Source organism: Camelus dromedarius, chromosome 4 (assembly GCF_036321535.1).
Source record: "Camelus dromedarius isolate mCamDro1 chromosome 4, mCamDro1.pat, whole genome shotgun sequence".
NCBI classification, from domain to species: Eukaryota; Metazoa; Chordata; class Mammalia; order Artiodactyla; family Camelidae; genus Camelus; species Camelus dromedarius.
Genome location: NC_087439.1, coordinates 61,057,644 through 61,077,870, shown reverse-complemented (window position 1 = coordinate 61,077,870; position 20,227 = coordinate 61,057,644). Strand labels below are relative to the sequence as shown.

The 20,227-nt window shown below is 37.0% G+C and overlaps 1 protein-coding gene across 1 annotated transcript in view; it reads right to left on the bottom strand.

Moving 5' to 3' along the window:
- The window catches only part of ABCA12 (ATP binding cassette subfamily A member 12), a 153,722-nt gene that overhangs the window by 21,057 nt on the left and 112,438 nt on the right, over window positions 1-20,227 (bottom strand). The window contains exons 27-39 of the mRNA XM_064485413.1: window positions 19,929-20,075; window positions 18,819-19,005; window positions 16,552-16,770; window positions 15,227-15,423; window positions 14,293-14,453; window positions 12,684-12,920; window positions 12,112-12,262; window positions 9,591-9,843; window positions 8,916-9,002; window positions 7,645-7,738; window positions 4,954-5,081; window positions 3,133-3,220; window positions 1,297-1,402 (exon numbers count right to left, since the gene is read on the bottom strand). Of these exons, the coding sequence (XP_064341483.1) occupies window positions 1,297-1,402; window positions 3,133-3,220; window positions 4,954-5,081; window positions 7,645-7,738; window positions 8,916-9,002; window positions 9,591-9,843; window positions 12,112-12,262; window positions 12,684-12,920; window positions 14,293-14,453; window positions 15,227-15,423; window positions 16,552-16,770; window positions 18,819-19,005; window positions 19,929-20,075 (2,055 nt within the window). The remainder of the gene's footprint in view (window positions 1-1,296; window positions 1,403-3,132; window positions 3,221-4,953; window positions 5,082-7,644; window positions 7,739-8,915; window positions 9,003-9,590; window positions 9,844-12,111; window positions 12,263-12,683; window positions 12,921-14,292; window positions 14,454-15,226; window positions 15,424-16,551; window positions 16,771-18,818; window positions 19,006-19,928; window positions 20,076-20,227) is intronic.

Sequence of the window (20,227 nt, the reverse complement as noted above, 5' to 3'; positions counted from 1 at the left end):
GTCATTTCTATAGTTCTTATACTTTCATTATCCGTCACGGCAACAAATGTCTTTTGCTCTGAGTAAGACATCCTACTGAAAGTCAAGTATTCTGTCGTATTTCAAACCAGCTCATACTAGACCTGCCTGGCTTTAGTCACCATTTAACTTAGCTTACTACTTTTGACTACACTCTTTATTGATGCTCTAGATCTATGGACTATCAACCTTGTTATTTTCTTCATGGTTCCTGCTGCTAGGACTATGTCAAAGCAGTTGGGGAAAAATACTGTTTTCTCTGAAATGAAGACTCCAAAAGATTGTGTTCCTAGAATGAGTATCCGAGTCTACAGTTTACGTCTATAATCACCAGAATATCTAGCACATGCTATTATGCCCAACGGTAGGGAGATGAAAGACAAGCAGATGCTGGCATTTCTAAAAAATATGTTGTCTTTTTCCTTTTTAACAGTCTATTGGTTGGACTATTTATTAGGCTAGAAACTCAGTGCTGGCCAGCAAATATGTTACATAGTTTTTCTCCATTTTTATTATTATTATTTTGGGGAATCTGAGAAAATAATTTGAGCAAGGCTTAAGAAGATGAAATGATCTGATGAAGAGCAACTGAATTAGAAAAAAAATCAGTCTCTTTCAGATTTCAAATACTTTTTGAAAACTATGTGGAAGCTTCCTGAGAAATCTCACTAAAGTAGACCTGGCTGAGCATAGAGAAGAATTAGAAAAATAAAGAGACAGGAGTCAAACAGACCTGGGTTCAAATCCCACTTCTGATCCCCAGTGGAATAACAGTAGGGAACAATAATATTCATCCTGAGAGGGTGCTAAGGATTAGCAGTATTTTATACAAAGCAAGAGTCATACAATAAGTACTCAATTAATGGTAATACTTCTGGTTAGGTGTAGAACTTTCTAGTTTAAAAATTTTGTTTTCACATTTAGATTTGTGTACAATATTTATTGACATTTTTTAAATTTTTAGCCTATGTACAAACAAGTAGTTATAAAATATTTTCCTATGAGATATAAATACTAGGTGTATGAGCAGAAATAAGTGTGAAGTCAGCATTAGCATCTTGATTTGATAAATGAGGAAACTAAATTAACCTGAAGTTAAGGAGATTATCCAGAATGTTCCATCTGGTGGTAGTTACTACTTCCAAATTCCTTTTAAAGATCTGTGATTTAAATACCATAAAATAGCTTCCTCTGGGAGGAAACAAGATCTAGCGTGCATTTTTATATGGAGAGCAGCAAAAGTTGCAAAGCAAGAAGCTTCTATGTAAGTAACTTTACCATGTCGGGCAGCATCGTATTTTGACATGTTAACTCGCAGGAGGAAGTTATTCAGGCTGTTGAGATAAGCTGGGAGGGAGTGATAGCCTTCTGGATCATACCATACCTGTTAAATTCCAAAAGAGGGCAAGATAAGTTTGGTGTACAAATAAATTAAGCAGTCTTTCTATCTTGCAGCCTACAGAATTTATATTTAAAATAAGTGCACCCATTTTCTGGTGCCTATTTCATCCTGGAAGATTATGAACCATCCCCCAGAGTGCTGACCGTAGACCTTTAGGTTTCCAATGCAGAGATGGGCAGAGACTTGGAAAATTGTCTTTTTTTTTTTCCTTACATGATAGTACCAAGTTATTAATCATCCCAGATCTTCTCTACAGGTAAAGCTTGAAAAACTGAAGAAATCATTATTATCTTCATCTCTGTAATGGCCTGTGGTGATTTTGGAACTAGAACTAAGGCATTCTGTCTCTCGACAATAATAATAACAATAAAAGCAAATGGCATATAGGCCAGGCTGCAGAAAGAAATTAAATACATCTCCAAGCATCAATTCCTTAGCAACAAGACTGATAACCTCGGAATCCCCCCACTAACTTTCTATTCCTAGTTATAACCCACAAGAAAGTGAGCTACGTTACCTATATCAAAAGCAGAGAGATTTAAAATACCTCAGTTCAAGGAACCCAGTTGATCAAAATTACAAATCTGATTTAGAGAGAAATTATTTAATATTAGAACCCTTTTCCCTTATGAGGGATATTTACTCTCTGTATGGAGAAAGGGAGAAAAGGAACAATGGGAGGGGCCATTCAAATCCTCAGCACTGCTATTTGTTTTATATGACCTTGTAAAAACCAGCTACACTAGACTCATTAATCTCTCTCTCATAGGGATGTTGTAAGGATGAAATTACATAGTTTGTGTAAAAGGTGATACTAGTGCTTGGTTTATAACAGTCACCAAATGAATATTAGTTTCTTTATTTTCCCCCAGGTTGCACATGTCTCTTAATACCAAATGAGAAATATGTGAAGAATAATCTAAAATTTAAAGACTACTCATGATCCTATGGGTAATTATATGTGTCCGATTCTGTGACTCTAGCTTGTTTCAAATTCAAAGCATAGGTACAATCTAGAAGAAAAAAAGGTCAACAGGATTATTTACATCCATCAAATTCTGTTAAGTTTCCATGTTCTTTAAAAAGCAAGGATAAACATATATGACACATATATAAAGAAAAATGCATAAAACATAAGTGTATAGTTTAACAAAAAATTATAAAAGGAGTACACCCAACCCACAGGTTGAGAAACAAAACTTGCCAGCACCCAGAACATCTTCTCCCTGACACACTATGTCCTTCACAATCACAATGCTCTCTCCCCTAGACAGTATGGTTGGGTTTTGTCTACTCTCAAAGTTTATAGTAAATGCAATTTCCCCCTATGCTTACTGATAATGTTTGGAAGATTTAGCCTGCTTGTTGTACAGAACTGAGTTCCTTCATTTCCATTGCCAATTCTATTGAACGCCTATATAACAATTTATTCATTTATTTTATTGTGTATGGACATTTGCGGTTGTGCTTTTGACTAATGTGAGAAATACTACTAAGTATATTTTTGTATATGTATCTGGGTACTTACATGTACATGTTTCCTTAGGATAAATACATAAAACCAGAACTGTTGTATTAGGGAGTGTGCATTATTCCAAAGTGCTTTTCAAATTGATTGACCCATGTTTTGTTTTTACCTCATGAAAATGCTTGACCGTTTCAAGTTCACATTCTCATTTGTATGACATCCTAAAAGAAGGATCATAATTTACCTTGGCAAGTGTTCTATTAGCAGGAACTGTTGTTATATCAAAACGAAGGTCTTTAGTCAAAGGCAGCCCAAAACTCCAACCTCCATATCTATACAGAAAAATTGATACTTGTTTTAATAGAGAAAATATTCATAAATCGATGTAAAATGTTTAACTCATAGCTCATTTTTTCTTTCCATTAGGAACACATTTACAGTATGAAATAAATACTGCCTGACAAATAATTTACAGTTTTATTGATTCTTTTTATCATATTTTAATCTAAAGAGTACATTATAACTAGAAGTAAAAAGTCTTTCTAAGCAGTTACAAATGTAATCATTCTGAAAATAAATAACATGTAATCTAACCAATTCCTCCAACTTAACCGGATCATGCACCATCTCAAAAATCTTAAGATTTTAGTGCTTAAGTATCTTATTTTAGGTAATTTAATACTAAAGTGATAACAACATAAGTTACGATCTTTTTTCAAATGGCTCAATTTCCTTTATTCTCCAATCTTTTTTCTCTAATTTGTCCCCGAGTGTTACACTTTTTCAATTCCTGGATGTTTTAAAGAGAGTTGTATCTATATAATTACCTGTCACTTCATGGACTCTTAAAAATAAAACGTGGATTTAAAAAAAAATCCAAGCACTAATTTTAAGGATAGATTAGTTTAAATGTCCACCAAATTAAGACTGGGTTAAATAAAAAACAGTGTAGTCACACTAAAATAATTTTCTTGTGACTATTATCCTAAATGTGATGCTATAGAACTGTATTTTTGTCATGCAAAGAACACTGTAGCATATTGTTCACTTCTTTTTAAAAAAGGGTTTAGAATGATTTATTTATAATAAACCTTATTTTGTTGAAAATACTTACATGTATATTCACATGTATTTACCAACTTTCCCCCCTCAGCTTTATTAAGATATAATTGACAAATAAAAGGTGTATACATTTAAGGCATATAGATGTTTTGATAGATGTATACACTGTGAAATGGTCACCACAATCAAGCTAAATAACATATCCATTATCTCACATGGTTACTATTTTCTTGTATATGTGTGTTGAGAATTCTTGGCAAATTTCAAGTGACAATACGATATTGTTAACTATAGTCTCACTGCTGTATAGATCTCCAGAATGTATTCCCCTTGCATTACTGAAACTTTGTTCCCCTTGACCAACATCTCCCCATTTCCCCCACTCCCAGACCCTGGCAACCATCAGTCTCCTCTCTGCTTCTATGAATTGACTATTTTGGATTCCACACATAGGTGATACTATGCAATATTTGTCTTTCTGTGTCTAGCTTATTTCACTTAGCATAGTGTCTTCCAGTCCATCCATGTTGTGTCAGATGTAAGCCTGCCAACCTTACATCTATGGCAAATGTTTAGGTGACTTAGGTGGAAGCCTGTGGCCTTGCTGTACATGGACACATTTTATTCATATGTGGATATAACCACATTGAGATATTCATGTTGGAACTAAGGACAATTGTCACTGAAAACCATGCCTGAAAGCTCTCCAAGTTGGTGTAATCTAGTCGATAACTTGTCTTTTGCTTAGAGGAAAACAATATGTACACATTTAACAATACATTTTTGAGGCCTAAAACAATGCTTTTTGAATGTGCTCAGATAAATCTTAGAATCATTATTTAAATTTTAATATGAAAGCTGTTTAGATAAAACAGAATTTAGCCCCATAAATAATCAATAGAAGCTCTGCATTTATTGCCACAAATTCAAAAGGCAGTTACTATTAAAATTAGAAAGCAAGATATTCTAAATTAAATATGTTTAATAAATAGAGTATTTTTACCTTTTTTGCATAAACTCATTAGCAGTTGATATAAGATAATTTTCCAAGTGTTGCCCAGTGAGGTTATAAATTACATGGGAAGAATAAGTTCTTCTATGAGGTGGAGAATAGTTAAATTTAGGACATTCCTGAAAAATAAGGTTAAAAATTAAGTTCTTTCTTTCAGTGCTGTACAAATTAAATACACAATGTCAAGGAGCTTCAGTCTCAGGATTTGTCTATTAGTGCAACTGGTCGAGTGTGATAAGAGTGTCCTCTGCCTCTAAAGAGATTTGAAAAGGAAGTCATCTTTCCTTAGATGACTTAGAACAAATAGTTATCAATTATATACAGCACATATATGTGTTTAGGACTTGCCTAAAGCCAAAAAAGAACACATTAACTAATGTTCCATATTTCTTTCACTGCACTGACAAGCTTGATATGTTTGGAGAATAACATTAAACATAAAGATGACTCAAAATTCCCTCAGTAATTCACAGGGAAGAGAAAAATGTTTGCCCCACACTGAAAAGATAACATTAACAGACATAAGTTTTCAGGGACTGACAGCAGCGGATGAAAAGTTGTGTTATATTAGTTTTAAGGTACAAAACCTAGGTGTCAGAGTTCAGCTTTACACATAAATAAATCTAATACACACACACACACACACACACATATATACATATATAAATCTAGTGTGTGTGTGTGTATATATTATATATGTATATATGTTGCTTATACATACATAAGTTGCAAAGACAATGCACAGAGTGCCTGTATCATTGTTAGCATCTTACGTTAACTGTTGTATGTTTGTCAAGATTAAGTGCCTTGGTACCTTACTATTAAGCAACCTCAGAATTTAAACCACTTATTTTTATGTTCATAGCTTTCTGCACTTCCTGACTACTTATGTTTCACTGAAGCTTCTCATGCTTCACTGCCATGCAGTTTAGTTTGAGAAACGCCCAGTACTTTTCCAGTTTCTCCTTACATCTTTCACACGGTGTCTCAGAGCCTGAGACTAGCACCACATGTGTGTATCAAGAGTATAAAGCTGCAGGTTGCTCTAAAAAATGAAAGCTGAATTTCACCTTACATCAGGTTGTGTCTATAATGCCAGTGGTTTCATAACTGATTAGAGATACCCTTATGTACGCAGTATAACTTTTGAGCCCTAATTTTTTATTGAATTATATTATACATACAGAAAAGCACATATAAGTATACTACTTGATGAATTTTGACAACCTGAACACATCCTGGTAACCAGCAACTGAATCAGAAAACAGAACGATGTTAGCGCCCCAGGACCCCCTCATCGTGCCTCCTTCCAGTCACTACCTCGCCCAAGTAACTGGCACAGAGGAGTTTTGCCTGTTTTGTATTTTATACAAATGGACTTGTATCTTGTATTTGGCTTTTTTCACTCATCATTTGTTAGTGAGAATATGAGGTAGGTAATTGAAGATCAATCTTTCTCATTTTGCTGTGTACAGTATTTCATTGTGGAAATAGACTACATTTGATTATCTACTGTTGGTGGGAATCTGGGTGGCTACTACAAATAGTATAGCTATGAACATTTCGATATATGTGTCTTGGTGCATTTATTCACATTTCTAATGGGTACACAACAGGAATGGAATTGCTGAGTCCACAGGGCATGAATAATTTCAGCATTAGTGGATACTGTCAACACTTTTAAAAACTGTTTACACAAATTTAGATGCCCATCAGCAGAGTATAAGGTTGAAAATTTTTTAATCGACTGTGTTTTTTTAAAAAAAATCAATAAAATTTATCCAGATTCCAATTTTATTTTGTTTTATTTTTTATATGTATTTTTATTGAAGTATAGTCAGTTTACAATGTTGTGTCAATTTCAGCACAATGCTTCAGTCATACATGAACATATGTATATTCACTTTCATATTCTTTTTCACCATAAGTTACTACAAGATATTGAATACAGTTCACTGCGCTATATAGAATGAACTTGTTTATCTATTCTATATATATCAGTTAGTATCTGCAAATCTCTAACTCCCAATGTATCCCCTCCCACCCCCTCCCCCAGATTCCAATTTTAAATACTAAGTTGACCTTTACTGTGAACTAGAAAAATACATGAAGAATTTAAAAAATTAGGAAGGTTAGATGAGGGATTACAAAACTCTTTGAACTGGCCTAGAAAACTAAGGTGTATCTATAGAATTCAGAAAAGGTGTTGGTTGCACGATCTTTAATAATGTTTCTTTCAGGATATGGATTTTTCTCACATCTTGGAGGTGTTGAGAAGAGACACGGAGTTCTGTTCTGGACTTACACATTACTAACTTCCCTACTGACTGCTACAGTAGACGTCTCACTGTGTTTTCAAAAATGACTGTTATGGTGGCATTTTGCTGTGTGAAACATAGAGCTTTCTGGTTACAACTGAACTGAGACCAAAAATTCATTTCAGTTGGTTTCCACAAAGAGTGTCATAAAATTACCTACCATAGGAAGTTTGTCCTGAGAGGGATTTAAAACAGTGACCTAAAGCTCAGTGCTTTTTTTAGCTGTCCAGGTCCACAGCACTAAAGCTACTAGCTTCCATAAAATGAAATTATATTGACTCTTTGGTAACTTAGACAGATCTTTCAAGTTTTGATATTTATTCCTTTCTTTTTCCTTCTTCACAGAAAGTGAATTCCATCTTACCTGGATATTTTCTGAGCAGGAACAAACACCAAAATTAGTGATAGGTTCTCCACTGCTGTTCCACTTCCCCAGATGGTTTTTATTTAAACAACTTCTACAAGTAAAAATGATATTGCAGTGAGGAATGTGTCATTCTCATGTTTATATAAGAGCATATAAGTGAGTATGTGGTATTAAATTCAGATGTATAGTCCTAAGATCAACGTACTGATTTTTCATAACTTGAATATAAATTGCATTACAATTTCCAAGTGATCTGACATTTTATGGGGGATTGAAGGAGAGCACTTAATGATTAAACAGTGTTGAGACCAAAGCTCACTGGATTGTGGTAATGTGGCAGGATGGGGCTTTTTTTTAATTGATGTATAGTCAGTTTACAATGTGTCCATTTTTGGTGTACAGCAAAATATTTCAGTCATACATATACAAGTATTCGTTTTCATATTCTTTATTACTATAGGTTACTGGAAGATATTGAATATAGTTCCCTATGCTATACAGTATAAACTTTATTTATTTTCTATTCAGTAGTTAGTATCTGCAGATCTCAAACTCCCAATTTATCCCTTCCCACCCTCTTCCCCTCCAGTAACCATGTTTGTTTTCTATGTCTGTGAGTCTGTTTCTGTTTTGTAATTAAGTTCATTTGTCTTTTTTTTAGATTCCACAAATAAGTGATACCATATGATATTTTTCTTCTCTTTCTGGCTTACTTCAATTAGAATGACAATCTCCAGGTCAGAATGGGGCTTTTTGACCCCTCTATTTTCCTTGCTCTTTTCATCCTCTCCTGTCAGGAAAGGGAAAATTTAGCACCAGTCTCAGGTTTCCACATGTCATGTACTAGCTCGGGAGTTTGAATAAACAACACTATGTAGTACAAAAGCATGCGATAAAAGACGTGGGTCTCAGCTTTATCTACACAACTCACTCTCTAGAATTTAGAAAGTATCTTAGTCCACATGAGCCTGTTTCTTCATCTTAAAATGGGATTAATAATCCACAGGGTGGTTGCGATTGTTAAATGAAAACATGCACACAAACTTTACAAGTTGTAAAGCACCTGTTCATTATTACAGTAGAGCACAATCATGGAATGAACTAAAGCAGATACATAAAATCTGTTAAAGGTATTGCCATCACAGTGCTTACCTCCTCCAGCCAAATAACACACACTCACTCACCCACACACCTGCACACACATGCACACATATGCACACACACAAACTGGAATGTTGGGAAAAAAGAAGAAAACAAGAACCACTTACTGATTACTGATGTTCAAACACACGTTGTCGATTCCAGGGAAGCTCCACATTGCTGAGACCAGTTCTTTTGTGCTTGGGTGAGAATTTCTATGATAATAAAGGATAGAAACAAATTCATGATTCTTCCACTAGTCTCCCATATTAAACCCATGTTCAGGAATAATTTGAAGAAATGAAATATGCTGTCTACAGGACTATTTCCTTAAAAATCTAAGAAAGAGACTCAGGAAAAAAAAAGGCACAAAAAATAAGCACAGGTCTCTGTTTGGTTCCTCTAATTGTCACATGCATTGAGTGATTACCTACTGTATATATAACAGTATATTATACAGAATTCTGGCATTGCTATCCAATACTCAATAAAAAGTTATTTGCTATATATTACAACAGATTGGGAAGTCATACCTAACCTGGCTTTCCTGATTAAAGTCTAGTCATTAAAAATAAAGATCTCCTATAACTTTAATTTTAGATAGACACAAAAACTCTTAAAAAAGTTATTTGTTGGCGAGAGAAGTGTCATGTTGCAATAAATCAAACTGTCCATTCATCTGGCAGGATAATGTGCTGGGGCTCCTAAGTTCTTTATTCATTAGCATTTCGTGACATCCATTCAGGCACAAGGCACCTCTGGAGGCATTGCGATAATGTTTTAGTTAAAGGAAAGAAACTTACGCGTAGAAGGCTGTCTGTTCAGAGGTACCATAAAGAGACGGGGAGATCTGGATCTCTGGATAGCTGTCGCTGGAATTTCTCAGGGTGCCAAGGCCCATGGCAGTGGTTACAAAGACGATGGGGAGAATAACCTGAGCTACGAAACCTTTCCAGTTCCTGCGGGTGTGGTGGAACCTTTTAATGAGGATAGCCATTATCTTCTTCAGTAACAGTCCAAAGCCATCCAATCTCTCTCCTCTGGTCAGGATTCTGTCTGATTAAAGAAAGAGAGATGTAATATAGTTCTGGGAAATCCTAGTAAATTAAGTAATAAAGTAACTTCAAAAACTATGGGTGAATGGTATAATGTGACATGGGAGGAAAAGCTTATACTGTAAAGATCTGCATTTGAGGTTCAGCCCTTCATTGATTAGCCTCAGGCCTGAGCCTCTCCATCTCATGGAGCTTATGCAAAAGTGCTTTGAAAATTATAAATTACTATACACAAAATATTCCCAGTCATATACATAGTAATTTTACACATCAAAGTGAGATATCTAGAATTTTATAAATGAATATTGTCCCCAATCTCCAAAGTCTTAATGTAGACTCAGTATGTATTACTAGTTACTAATATTCAAGAGATAGCTTCTATCAAGAGATTGAATTCAAATAAAATAAATATAAACCCTTTTTAAGCAGCCTAGTTAACTCAGTGGGTAACTTAAGTGACTGTAAGTCTAACTGGCTTTCATTCTAATGTGAGGTCCAATGAAGTCACCTTAAACAAAGGAAAATGCTCTCCTTCAAAGTACAATTCTAGTTCAAACGCTTATTCATTACATTCCTTTTAGAAATTTGGACTGATTACATGGCGTTCCAAAACTCCATTTTTACCACTTGAGTCACAAAAAAGAACTCACTGGAAAAAATGTCTACCCTCCCTCCCCAAAATGCTCTTTGAGTGCTGAGAAAAATTCCACGGCTTCTAAGAGTCAGAGCAGCTGTGGAGGCCATAAGCGGTTGCTCCCGCATTAATGCTCGTACAACTGATCATTTCAGCAGCCCGCTCTAAAAATAGTCTCAAATATAACATTCTCTCTGAAGGCCTGCCACCAAGCACTCCTTTCCATGTGATAAGATGACAGTATTTGTCAACTCTGTGGATATTTTTAATTCTCCATCACAAATTATGCAGCACAAAAATCATGATCTTCATTTAGCTGATAAGGAAAAATACAAAGCTGCTTAATTTAAAATGAATTCCAATTAAACAGAGTGAACAAGTTTAAATGCAAACTCATATCTCTGCAAAGGTAAAGTGTAGAAGGAGCTGAATATTTTAAGTTAATTAGTATGCTTTTCTGTTTCTTTAGAAATTACATGTGGATGACTTACAGGTGTATCAAATGGAGCAAATGTGCTCTCTAAAAGATAATGTCAATGAGGTCAACGTTCTGAATGAAGAATAGTTTCAAATTATGAGACAAATGCAGTGACAAATACGTAACATTTACTTCCTGAAGCAGATGACCACTCTCAAATCAAAGTCCTCAATTCCATGGACTCGACAGTAATATTCCCAAAAGCTGATCAGGAGGAATCTAGCAGAGGACAAATGAGACTCCCAAGTTCCAGAATTACACAAGCATCAAAGATGATCTTTTCTGAGATTTAAAGCCAGGCAAACGTTTAATTAAAAGTTCTATTCCTAGAGATTTTCCTCAATTTAAGCAAACTATTGAAATGACTACTCCATAATTTATAAAATGATTTTACCCTGTGCTTCCTTAAGTAAATAGTGTTTCCAAAGGCATAAATTAACTGTTGGAGTAAGAGAAGATAAAATTTCTTTTCAAAAGAGCCCCACTCCTCAAAGTTGTGTCAAGCAACATAATTTTCCAAATGTATCTTGTAAGAAGAACTGGGGGAAAAAACCTATTATTATAGCTTCTTAGCCATCAAGCCCAACTCATCACTTCAGAGACCCTCACCCAAAAAGCATTTTCTTAGAGCCTGAATTTTCTCAGCACCTGAATCATTCTGAGGTGGGGGAAGGTTAGACATGTTTTCCAGTGAGGTGCCATGGAGAGTGATGACTCTTAAAAAAAAAAAAAAAACTTTTTTGATGAGTATTACCTCCACTGAACATGTCTACTAGCAGTGAGTGAACTACCTTACAAGGTAACTTTATCCATTGTTGGACAGCACCAATTACAAGAAGGACTTTAACTTGTTGAACACAAATCTGAAGCTGTAGTAAGTTACATCTTGAAAATGACTTCTGGTGGGTAGAAGGAATACTTTTCACTACCCTAACAAGGAAATTCTTTCACATTCTCCAAAATATTTTTGAAATAGAGAATTCAATTTGGTTTAATAAATATTTTGTATATGAAAAAGATAGCTTACATTTCTTCAGTATTTTTAAATTTAGAAAGAAAATTTAAAGTTGCATTTAAAAAAATCAAAATCTGTCCTACGATTTTCTCATTTACATCATTTACTAGAACTAAGCAAAATGTGCACATTAGATTTATACCATCTCTGTCTGTGAAATTGCTGCTGCTCACAGATAAGTCATCAGGTGTTGAGATGCCATTGGTACTGCAATTTCCGATTTTCTTTTGGGTCAAGTGCTCAAGACTCATGCTACTGGTTTTTTGTGACTCTTTAGTCAAGTTCAGGAAGACCTAGAAAGAGAAGCCAGAACACTTTCTTAGCATAAAAATGCACATGTTTTCTAGTTAAGCTCAATTTTGATTTTAAATTTTTACCACATTTATTGTGACAAATGAGTATGAATTTAAGTGAACATATTTGTATGTAAAAGATGGATGTTCTTTAATTGGAGCAACATGTTTGTTCTCAGAAGTCAGTCTTACATAAGAATAGTATTGGGATAATTTTAAGATTTTCTGATTTTGTGAAATGTTTATTTTTTAATTAAAACATTTATTGTAATCAAAAGCATATTTACTTTTGGTTGCATTTACTTCTTGAAGTGTTTATTTTAAAATATTTCTTTTCTTTTTAAAAAGAACTGTTCATATTTATTCTAAGGGAACAGCAAGTTATATCAGCTTTAAGAAAAAAGGAAACGTCCAGGTGCACCTCTTCCACGGTGGTGTCGGAGATGCCGTAGCACCCGATGCTCAGGTCACCCATGTCGCTGTCCAGGGCTCTCAGGAGCGAGAGGTAGGCCCCAGAGACACTGGTGCTGAATGGAGGAAGCACGTAGACAAGCTCTCCCCCGATGTCCTCCTTGAGGTAGGCTTCAGGGAGGTGTGATCGGATCATCGCTGTCACAGCCGTTGTGTCACACACTGCGCTGGCATTTAGATTTGGACTCTAGACACAAAAACAGAAGTTGAACACCCCCTTGTCTTAGACTGTAGTGCCCAAGGGCCCCAATCAGAGGGTGGTGAGTTCTTTTAGGCCACCCCAGACCTATGTCAGGTCATGCGTTACTCCCCTTGTGGCTCCCTGTGCCACCGGGGGTCCCTATGGTCATCCACAAGTCACCATTCTGCTGGATCCCCTCTCCCACCTGACCTTGTCCCTCCTCCAGTCCTTACCCACCAAACTCTCTCTCACTCTCATGTGCTCCGCCCAGCAACAACAGACTTTCTGTGGTTAGAGTGCTTTGGGCTCAGGCACACCCTCCTCAGGGCCTTTGCACTTACTCCTGTGCCCCAGATATGCCATGGCTCACTCTCTGCCCAGCCCCAACTCTTGGTTCAGCTGTCACTTTCTCAGAGACTCCTTCTCTCGCTACCCTACTTCAAATGGCACCACCCAGCATCTCCCATTCCCCTTCCTTTGCCTTATTTCTACCCATAGCATTTATCACCTGCTACCATACCAAATAATATACTTAGCGATTTTACCACCTGGATTCCCCACACTCCATCAGAATATAAACCCCAAGAGGACAGAGATCTTAATATTGTCAGTTCACTGCTGTATCCCCAGTGCCTACAACAGTGTCTAGGGTACATATTAAGACATAATATGCACGGAATACACACAAATTTGAATAAATTCATGAATATAACAATGAACTACTTTTGTTTTTTGGAGGTCATAATAAGATGATCAGATATAAAATATATGGCAGTAGCGAAAACCTTTCTAATAGCATATACATCTTGCACAATTCCAATACACATGCTATTTTAGGTGGTACAGGGATCGGTAGTAAGCATTTTTCTTCTTTAAAGCTGCGAAAGCACCGCTGGCCTGAGTTAGTCTTCATGTTGCCATTCAAGGAGTACTGATCAGAAAGGGAATCATGACTGCATATTCTCTTCATTTGCTTTTGATGGAGTGGAGAAGCTAATTTTTAGCCTTACAGCTGAAATGCTAGGAAAACTAACAGGCTGATCCTCCATCAATAACCTTATGGGTCACGTTTCTATCTAACACATTGGTTCTCAATGGACCATTAGCGTAAGCATCACCTGGGACCTTGGTAGAAATGCAGTCAATTCTGGAGCCCCATCCCAGATGGACTGAATCAGAGACTCTTGGGGTGAAGCCAGAAATTTGGGTTTAACCAAGACCTTTAGGTGTTCGGATACTTGCTCAAATTTGAGAAACACGAATCTAACATATTAAAAATGAATTTTAGCAATGAATGAAGTTGGATAGATTCTGCTTCCATTTCATACAAAAGTTAACTTATGACCCCACAGTGAGATATGTTTTCTCCCCTACAGACCTTTTTCTTAGTGAGTGTCAGGTGATACCCGTCCCCAAATGCTTCCTTGAGATAAAATGGTGACCCGCAGCATCGCAGCCCGCCCTGCTCCAAGAAGGCAATGCGGTCGCTCAGCACTTCTGCCTCATCCAAGTGGTGCGTCGACAGAATGATTGTTCTGGCTTGAAAATACAGAGGAGAAAAACCAGAAATGAAAAATGAAGATACAGTTCCCAAGATATACTGAGTCAGCACAAGTAAATCCTATGATTTATGAGGAGAAGAGTCATGTTTTATGAGCTAACTGAAAAACTGATCAGAAGGAGCTTCCAAAACGATCAAAGAGAAATTCACACAAGGTGTTCCTAAATATTTGAGAGTTGGCGACAAATACACATTTATTAACCTGTAAGGTTAAATGTCCATAGTTTGTAGTTGGGGGCAACTCTTCCCAACCTCTTAGTCTGTTCCCTTGGCTTCATTTTCATTCTCTCCCCCTACTCTTTTTCTCTCTCCTTTTTGTCACTACGAAAAAGCGATAATTTTAAAGACTTTTTGAATATTCCTCTCTGATTAATCCACTCCACTCTGATTGCTCCTTTGCTTCACATCCTGTTAGCACTTATTTAGTCTGTTTTCAGTTTATTTTCACTTGTGTATGTTTGGTACCTCTAATTAGATTCTAAGCTCCTCCAGGCAGAATTTGGAACTTCTGTTGGATTTGCATGCTCTCAAAAAGGCCAGTTGAGTGCTCAGCTCACAGTGGGCACTACATAGAGATTAACTAATTGATCCAGAAATTTAGTTGGGAGAAGAGTGGACTTGAGCAAAGGAAGAGCCCATCTGAGATATTTAATGGAGATTATAAACAGAAAAGGCTTCAACGTGTTTGTGTGCCTCCCAAAGGGCAAAATTATGACTGTTGGTTGGAGAAATCAAAAGAAGGTACCCATACCAGTTTTGTTCTTGGATATAACATCCCATATACTTCTACGAGAGCATGGGTCAACTCCAGTGGATGGTTCATCCAAAATCACCACCCTCGATCCTCCGATAAGAGCTATGGATATGGATAACTTCCTCTTCATTCCTCCAGACAGTGTTCCAATTCTCTTATGACGATGGCTATACAGTCCAGTGTCTTTTAAGGTCCTTCAAAAACATTGTATGGTGGTTATTTTTAACAGACAGAATATTTGAATATTGGAAAAATACAATAAGCACTGTGAAAGGTATTCACTAAGCAAATATTATGTGCTCAGCAAGGTACAATAAACTATTGAAGATCCATGATATAGATTTCTGTTACTTACCATCTAGTTGGAGGTTCAAAATTGATATTCAGAAAACAACACAAGGAGTATATGGCTTAGTATTTTATTCATTCATTTGACAGATATTTATGGAGTGCCTGCCTGTTTTGTACCAGACTATGTTTTAGGTGCTGGGGAAAAGCATCAAGCAGACAAGTTCCCACCCGTAAGGAAATTATGTTCTAGTATGTGTGTTTATCAAGAGGAATGCAGGGGAAATTCAGTCAATAAACATATTCCCAAGTAAGTCTATAACATGCCAGATGGTGATAAGCATGATAAGAAACAAAATAACGCAATGTACATGAGATGAGTGCTGGGGTGTGCTCTTGTAGGCGTCTATTTATACATGGTGGTCCCCTCAGAGAGGGTGGCATTTGAGCAGAGACCAGGAAGGTAGAAGAATGAGTCAAAGGGCTGTGTGGGGAAGGCTGCTCTAAGTAGAGGGCACAGGACGTGGGAAGCCCTGAGCTGGAGCAGGCCCAGCATAGTCAAGTGTGCACCTGGGCCAATGTGCCTCGTAGGTCAAGGTCAAGAAGTGCCTCGTAGGCCTTGATAAGGACATTCCTGAGTTTCACACTGAGTGTGCTGAGAAGCCAGTAGAGGGCTTTGACAGAAAATACATGGTCTAACCACAGTTTAAAAAGGTCACCTTGGCTGCTCTTTGAAGAACAGACTGTATAAGGGAAGGAAGAAGTCGGGAGTCCAGTTAAGATGAGTACAGTAGCCATGGAGATTAAAAACAGAGGACTGGGGGCAATATGGGGGCCAGAGATGAAGAGAGTGAAACAATTTCAGCACAATAACTGGCCGGTGAGGATAATGACCTTAAACGTATGTAATACTAGAAAAGTAGGAAAACTAAAAACAACTGTTTTGTGAGAAAATGTTTTCTACTGGTATTATTACTATAGCTCAAATTCCTTTAGAGAGGAGTTAACAACTCCTCGTTCCTGTCACATCTGACCTTTTTACTTCCTCGTGCAGCTGCTTTTTGGTCCAGTGAGGAACTTTGATGGAGCCGTATAAGAGGAGGTGCTCCTTGGTAGTGAGGTAACTGAACAAGACATCATGCTGCATGCAGACCCCCATGTTCTTCCGCACAGTGTGTAGGTCTGTTTTGATATCTTTCCCATAAACAAAGATGGTACCTGCTGAGGCCCCAAATAGCCCAGTCAACATGGAGCTGGAAGTGAAGAAATGATAAATTAGGTGTGAACCAAAGCTCTGAGCTAGATTTTAGGACTAAATATATCTCAGTTGTTAGGAAAAAAAAAAGTCATAGTGTATCTCCCCAGGCCAGATCAAACTATCAAAGAAAATGGCATTAATTAGGAATAAAAAAATTACTTTTACGCTTCTAATAATTTAGAGTGTTATGGAAACACTTCATGATGGTGGTGGTGGTGGTGGTGTTGATAGTGGTGGTATGTGGTGGTGGTAATAATAAGAGAAACGGTCATGCTCTTTAGTTGCAAGTGTACTCTCTCCCTGAGCAAACTCAGCGCACTTTCCTGGCATCAGTATTTATAGGCCATTGAGTGTCAAATTTGTATGTCAGTACAGATCTCTTCATTTAGTTCCAGGCTTGCTCTATACATCCAACTAACAACGTGACTTCTCCATGATGTCTTACAGGGCACTCAAACTCAACATGTTTAAAACTTAACTCGTAATCTTTGCCCTCAAACCCATGCCCTCACTGAGTTACCTATTTCACCATATGATAACTCTAGCTACTGGTTGCACAAGTTTTTGCATCCTGTTCCTATCTTCTTAGTCTCCTAACTCCACTCACTATCTCTCCATTTCCCAGCCACCATCATAGTACAAGCCAACACAACCATTGTCTACCAACTGCTATAGGCTCCTAATTCTGTTGCCCACATGAACTTCGGTCATCTTTGGTTCGTTACTCTACACTTTCAGATGGTTAGTAAACCAGGCTGCTCTGTACTACCCATTGTCTCCACTAAATGTAAGCTCATGAGGTCAGGGAAAGGACTTGTTTTCTCACAACTCTCTGAACATAACCAGATATGATAGACCTTAAATGACTATTGTAGATTAAATAGGGAATCAATATATGCAATTCTTCCCATTAAAAACAAATTAAATCAAGTCATACACTTCATTCTTTACGAAGAAGACTAAAATGGTGACTTTCTCAGCCAAAATTATAATCCCTTCAGAAGCTTTCTCAATCCCTTTTCTTCATTGGCTTCTTATTGCCTATTAGAAATCTTAACTTTTAAGCATTATGTTCTCACCAGAAAATCAACTCTGAATTGAAACAGGTCATATAAATAAGAGCAGCTGCATGATCACTCATTTCATAACCTTCCTTTGTCCCCTTTTTATTTCCAAAACACTAATGCGTATATGTTTTGGCAGTCACTGAACTTACTCATGATGATAGTAAATAACATATCTGGCAATGGACACTTTTTCTCAAATAAGGGCTAGAGCAGCAACAGCATCTTACAGCTGACTCAGAGCTAAGTCTTGTGGAGCGCTGGAGTGAATCTCAGAAAACAAGTTCAAAAGAATGTCACTTTAGAAACATATGAATCTCTTCTCCATTAGGACACAGGAAAATGCTAGTTAAGTAAAGAGAGAGAAAGAACAGCCCATGTAACACATGTGGCCTTTTTGATCTATATCTGATAGCTGGTGATTCTTTTCTTTCTTCATGAATCAAGGCAAGGGTTCCCTGTAATAGAGCAGCTGGGGCTGAGTGTGTTTATACCAGGGTGTATAAACCCAAATTGGACACGGGCCAGGATAAAAATGCAAATAAATGAAACAGACTGAGTGTGTGAGGCAGTAAAGATTGGTGGGGACCAGGGATGAACCAGAAAACAGATACTCCCCTTAAGAACAGCCACCATTAAGCCCCAACCAACTGCCCCTACCTAAACCTGTGGACTCAGATGTTGCCAGAACTTCCTATTATCTCAGAGACGCCAGGAATATTTGTTTTTATTAGAAAACTCCCCCATTGTTAAATACTGTACTGAAATTAAAAATTTTAAGTACTGGGGGCAGTACTAGGTGGGTCTGATCTGGCCTTTGAGCTCATAGTTTGGGATCTCTGATTTACACTCCATTCTACAGTATACAAGTTAAGCTATCTTAAGCCATCTGGAAGAGGTAATAACTGTCTTTTATGAAAGAGGTGAGGAAATATTAAGTACTATGCTCTCATGACACTAAATGTTGAAAGTAACATACATGGTAGTTGTTTTCCCGGCTCCATTGGGCCCCAGCAATGAAGTAATATGCCCTTCATAAAAGTTCAAATTGAGGTTATCAACAGCAATTTTTGATCCATAGATCTTTGTGACCCCATGCAGGGCAACCCCAACTGTAAGATCTTTAGGTTCAGGCTCAATGTTGGAGGGAAACGTGTCTTCAGGACCTGGAGAGAAATCAAGACAAGAGTTGTAAGCTCACAAGGAGGGAAAATGTAGCTAGAATTAGACTTTTCCTTAATTAAAAATTGAAGATTATAAAAATACAAGCCTCGAAGTAAAATGTAACTCCAGAAACAAATGATCTATTATAGTCTTCAGCCTTCTCACTTGTTTAAAAAATGAATGAGGGTGTGATACCACACTCCAAGGTTTACATTGCCCTTCTCTGTCAGACAAAGTAGTCCCAGAATATAGTATCATAATAATGAATTCTCCATTATTCAACAGATCTCAAATATTCTAAATATAATTTTAAGGCTTGGTCCTCCAATTGGACAGGATGACACTCACTTATTGAATAAATATCTGTAAGGTGTGATTTTACAGTGACAAGACTCACTCAGATCTGTGGTTTATAGAATCATTAATTACTCTCTGCATCTCCTTCAGGCATCACAAAAGGACCACTTACATGGGTCATCCTTAGTTTGCAAAGACGACACTGCTCACCCAATGTCAGTAAGACATGAGCCTTAAAGTGTTCGTTCAGTGTTGGTGATGGGTTATGCTAAATTATCCATACTTGTTACTTGGTTATTCCTTATGACTAGCGACAGATGGCTGGAGTTAGAGGTGCAGACTGGGGCCAAGGAACAAAATTTTTCTCTGTGTGACTCTAACTGGACCACAAAGGGATCTCCAATCTTGGCCTAATTAGCACCATATGCTAACCAACTGAGCTAATGAGCCCAGAAAAAGCCACAGTTTAATCTCCCTAAGAGTCCAAACACATATGTGTAGACATATTCATCCATGACTAAAAGGATGATAACTCTGCCATTTAGAAAGACATAATTAAAATCACTAGTCATGTAAATTTTATATCACTTCTCTATAGTGATGCAAGTTGTTGACCTACTTGTCTTACTGGCAGATGGGTTGGTGTTCTGCATCATGATATTAGTAAACATGAGGCCGTTGCTTTTCTCATGCTTCACTTCTGCACATCCCAATCGCTCCCTCCAATAGGAAGGAAGGATTGGAAAATACCATGGAGCTGCCATACCATATGTACCTGTAAGAACAATGTATTAAGAAAAAAATATTGATTGTTAACATTAAGCATCAGAAGCTAAAAAACAGAGCACTTACTATATTGTGTTCAGGAAGTACTTTTACTTTTTGATACTCTGTAAAACTAATAACAGGTGGTCTCCGTTTCCAAAG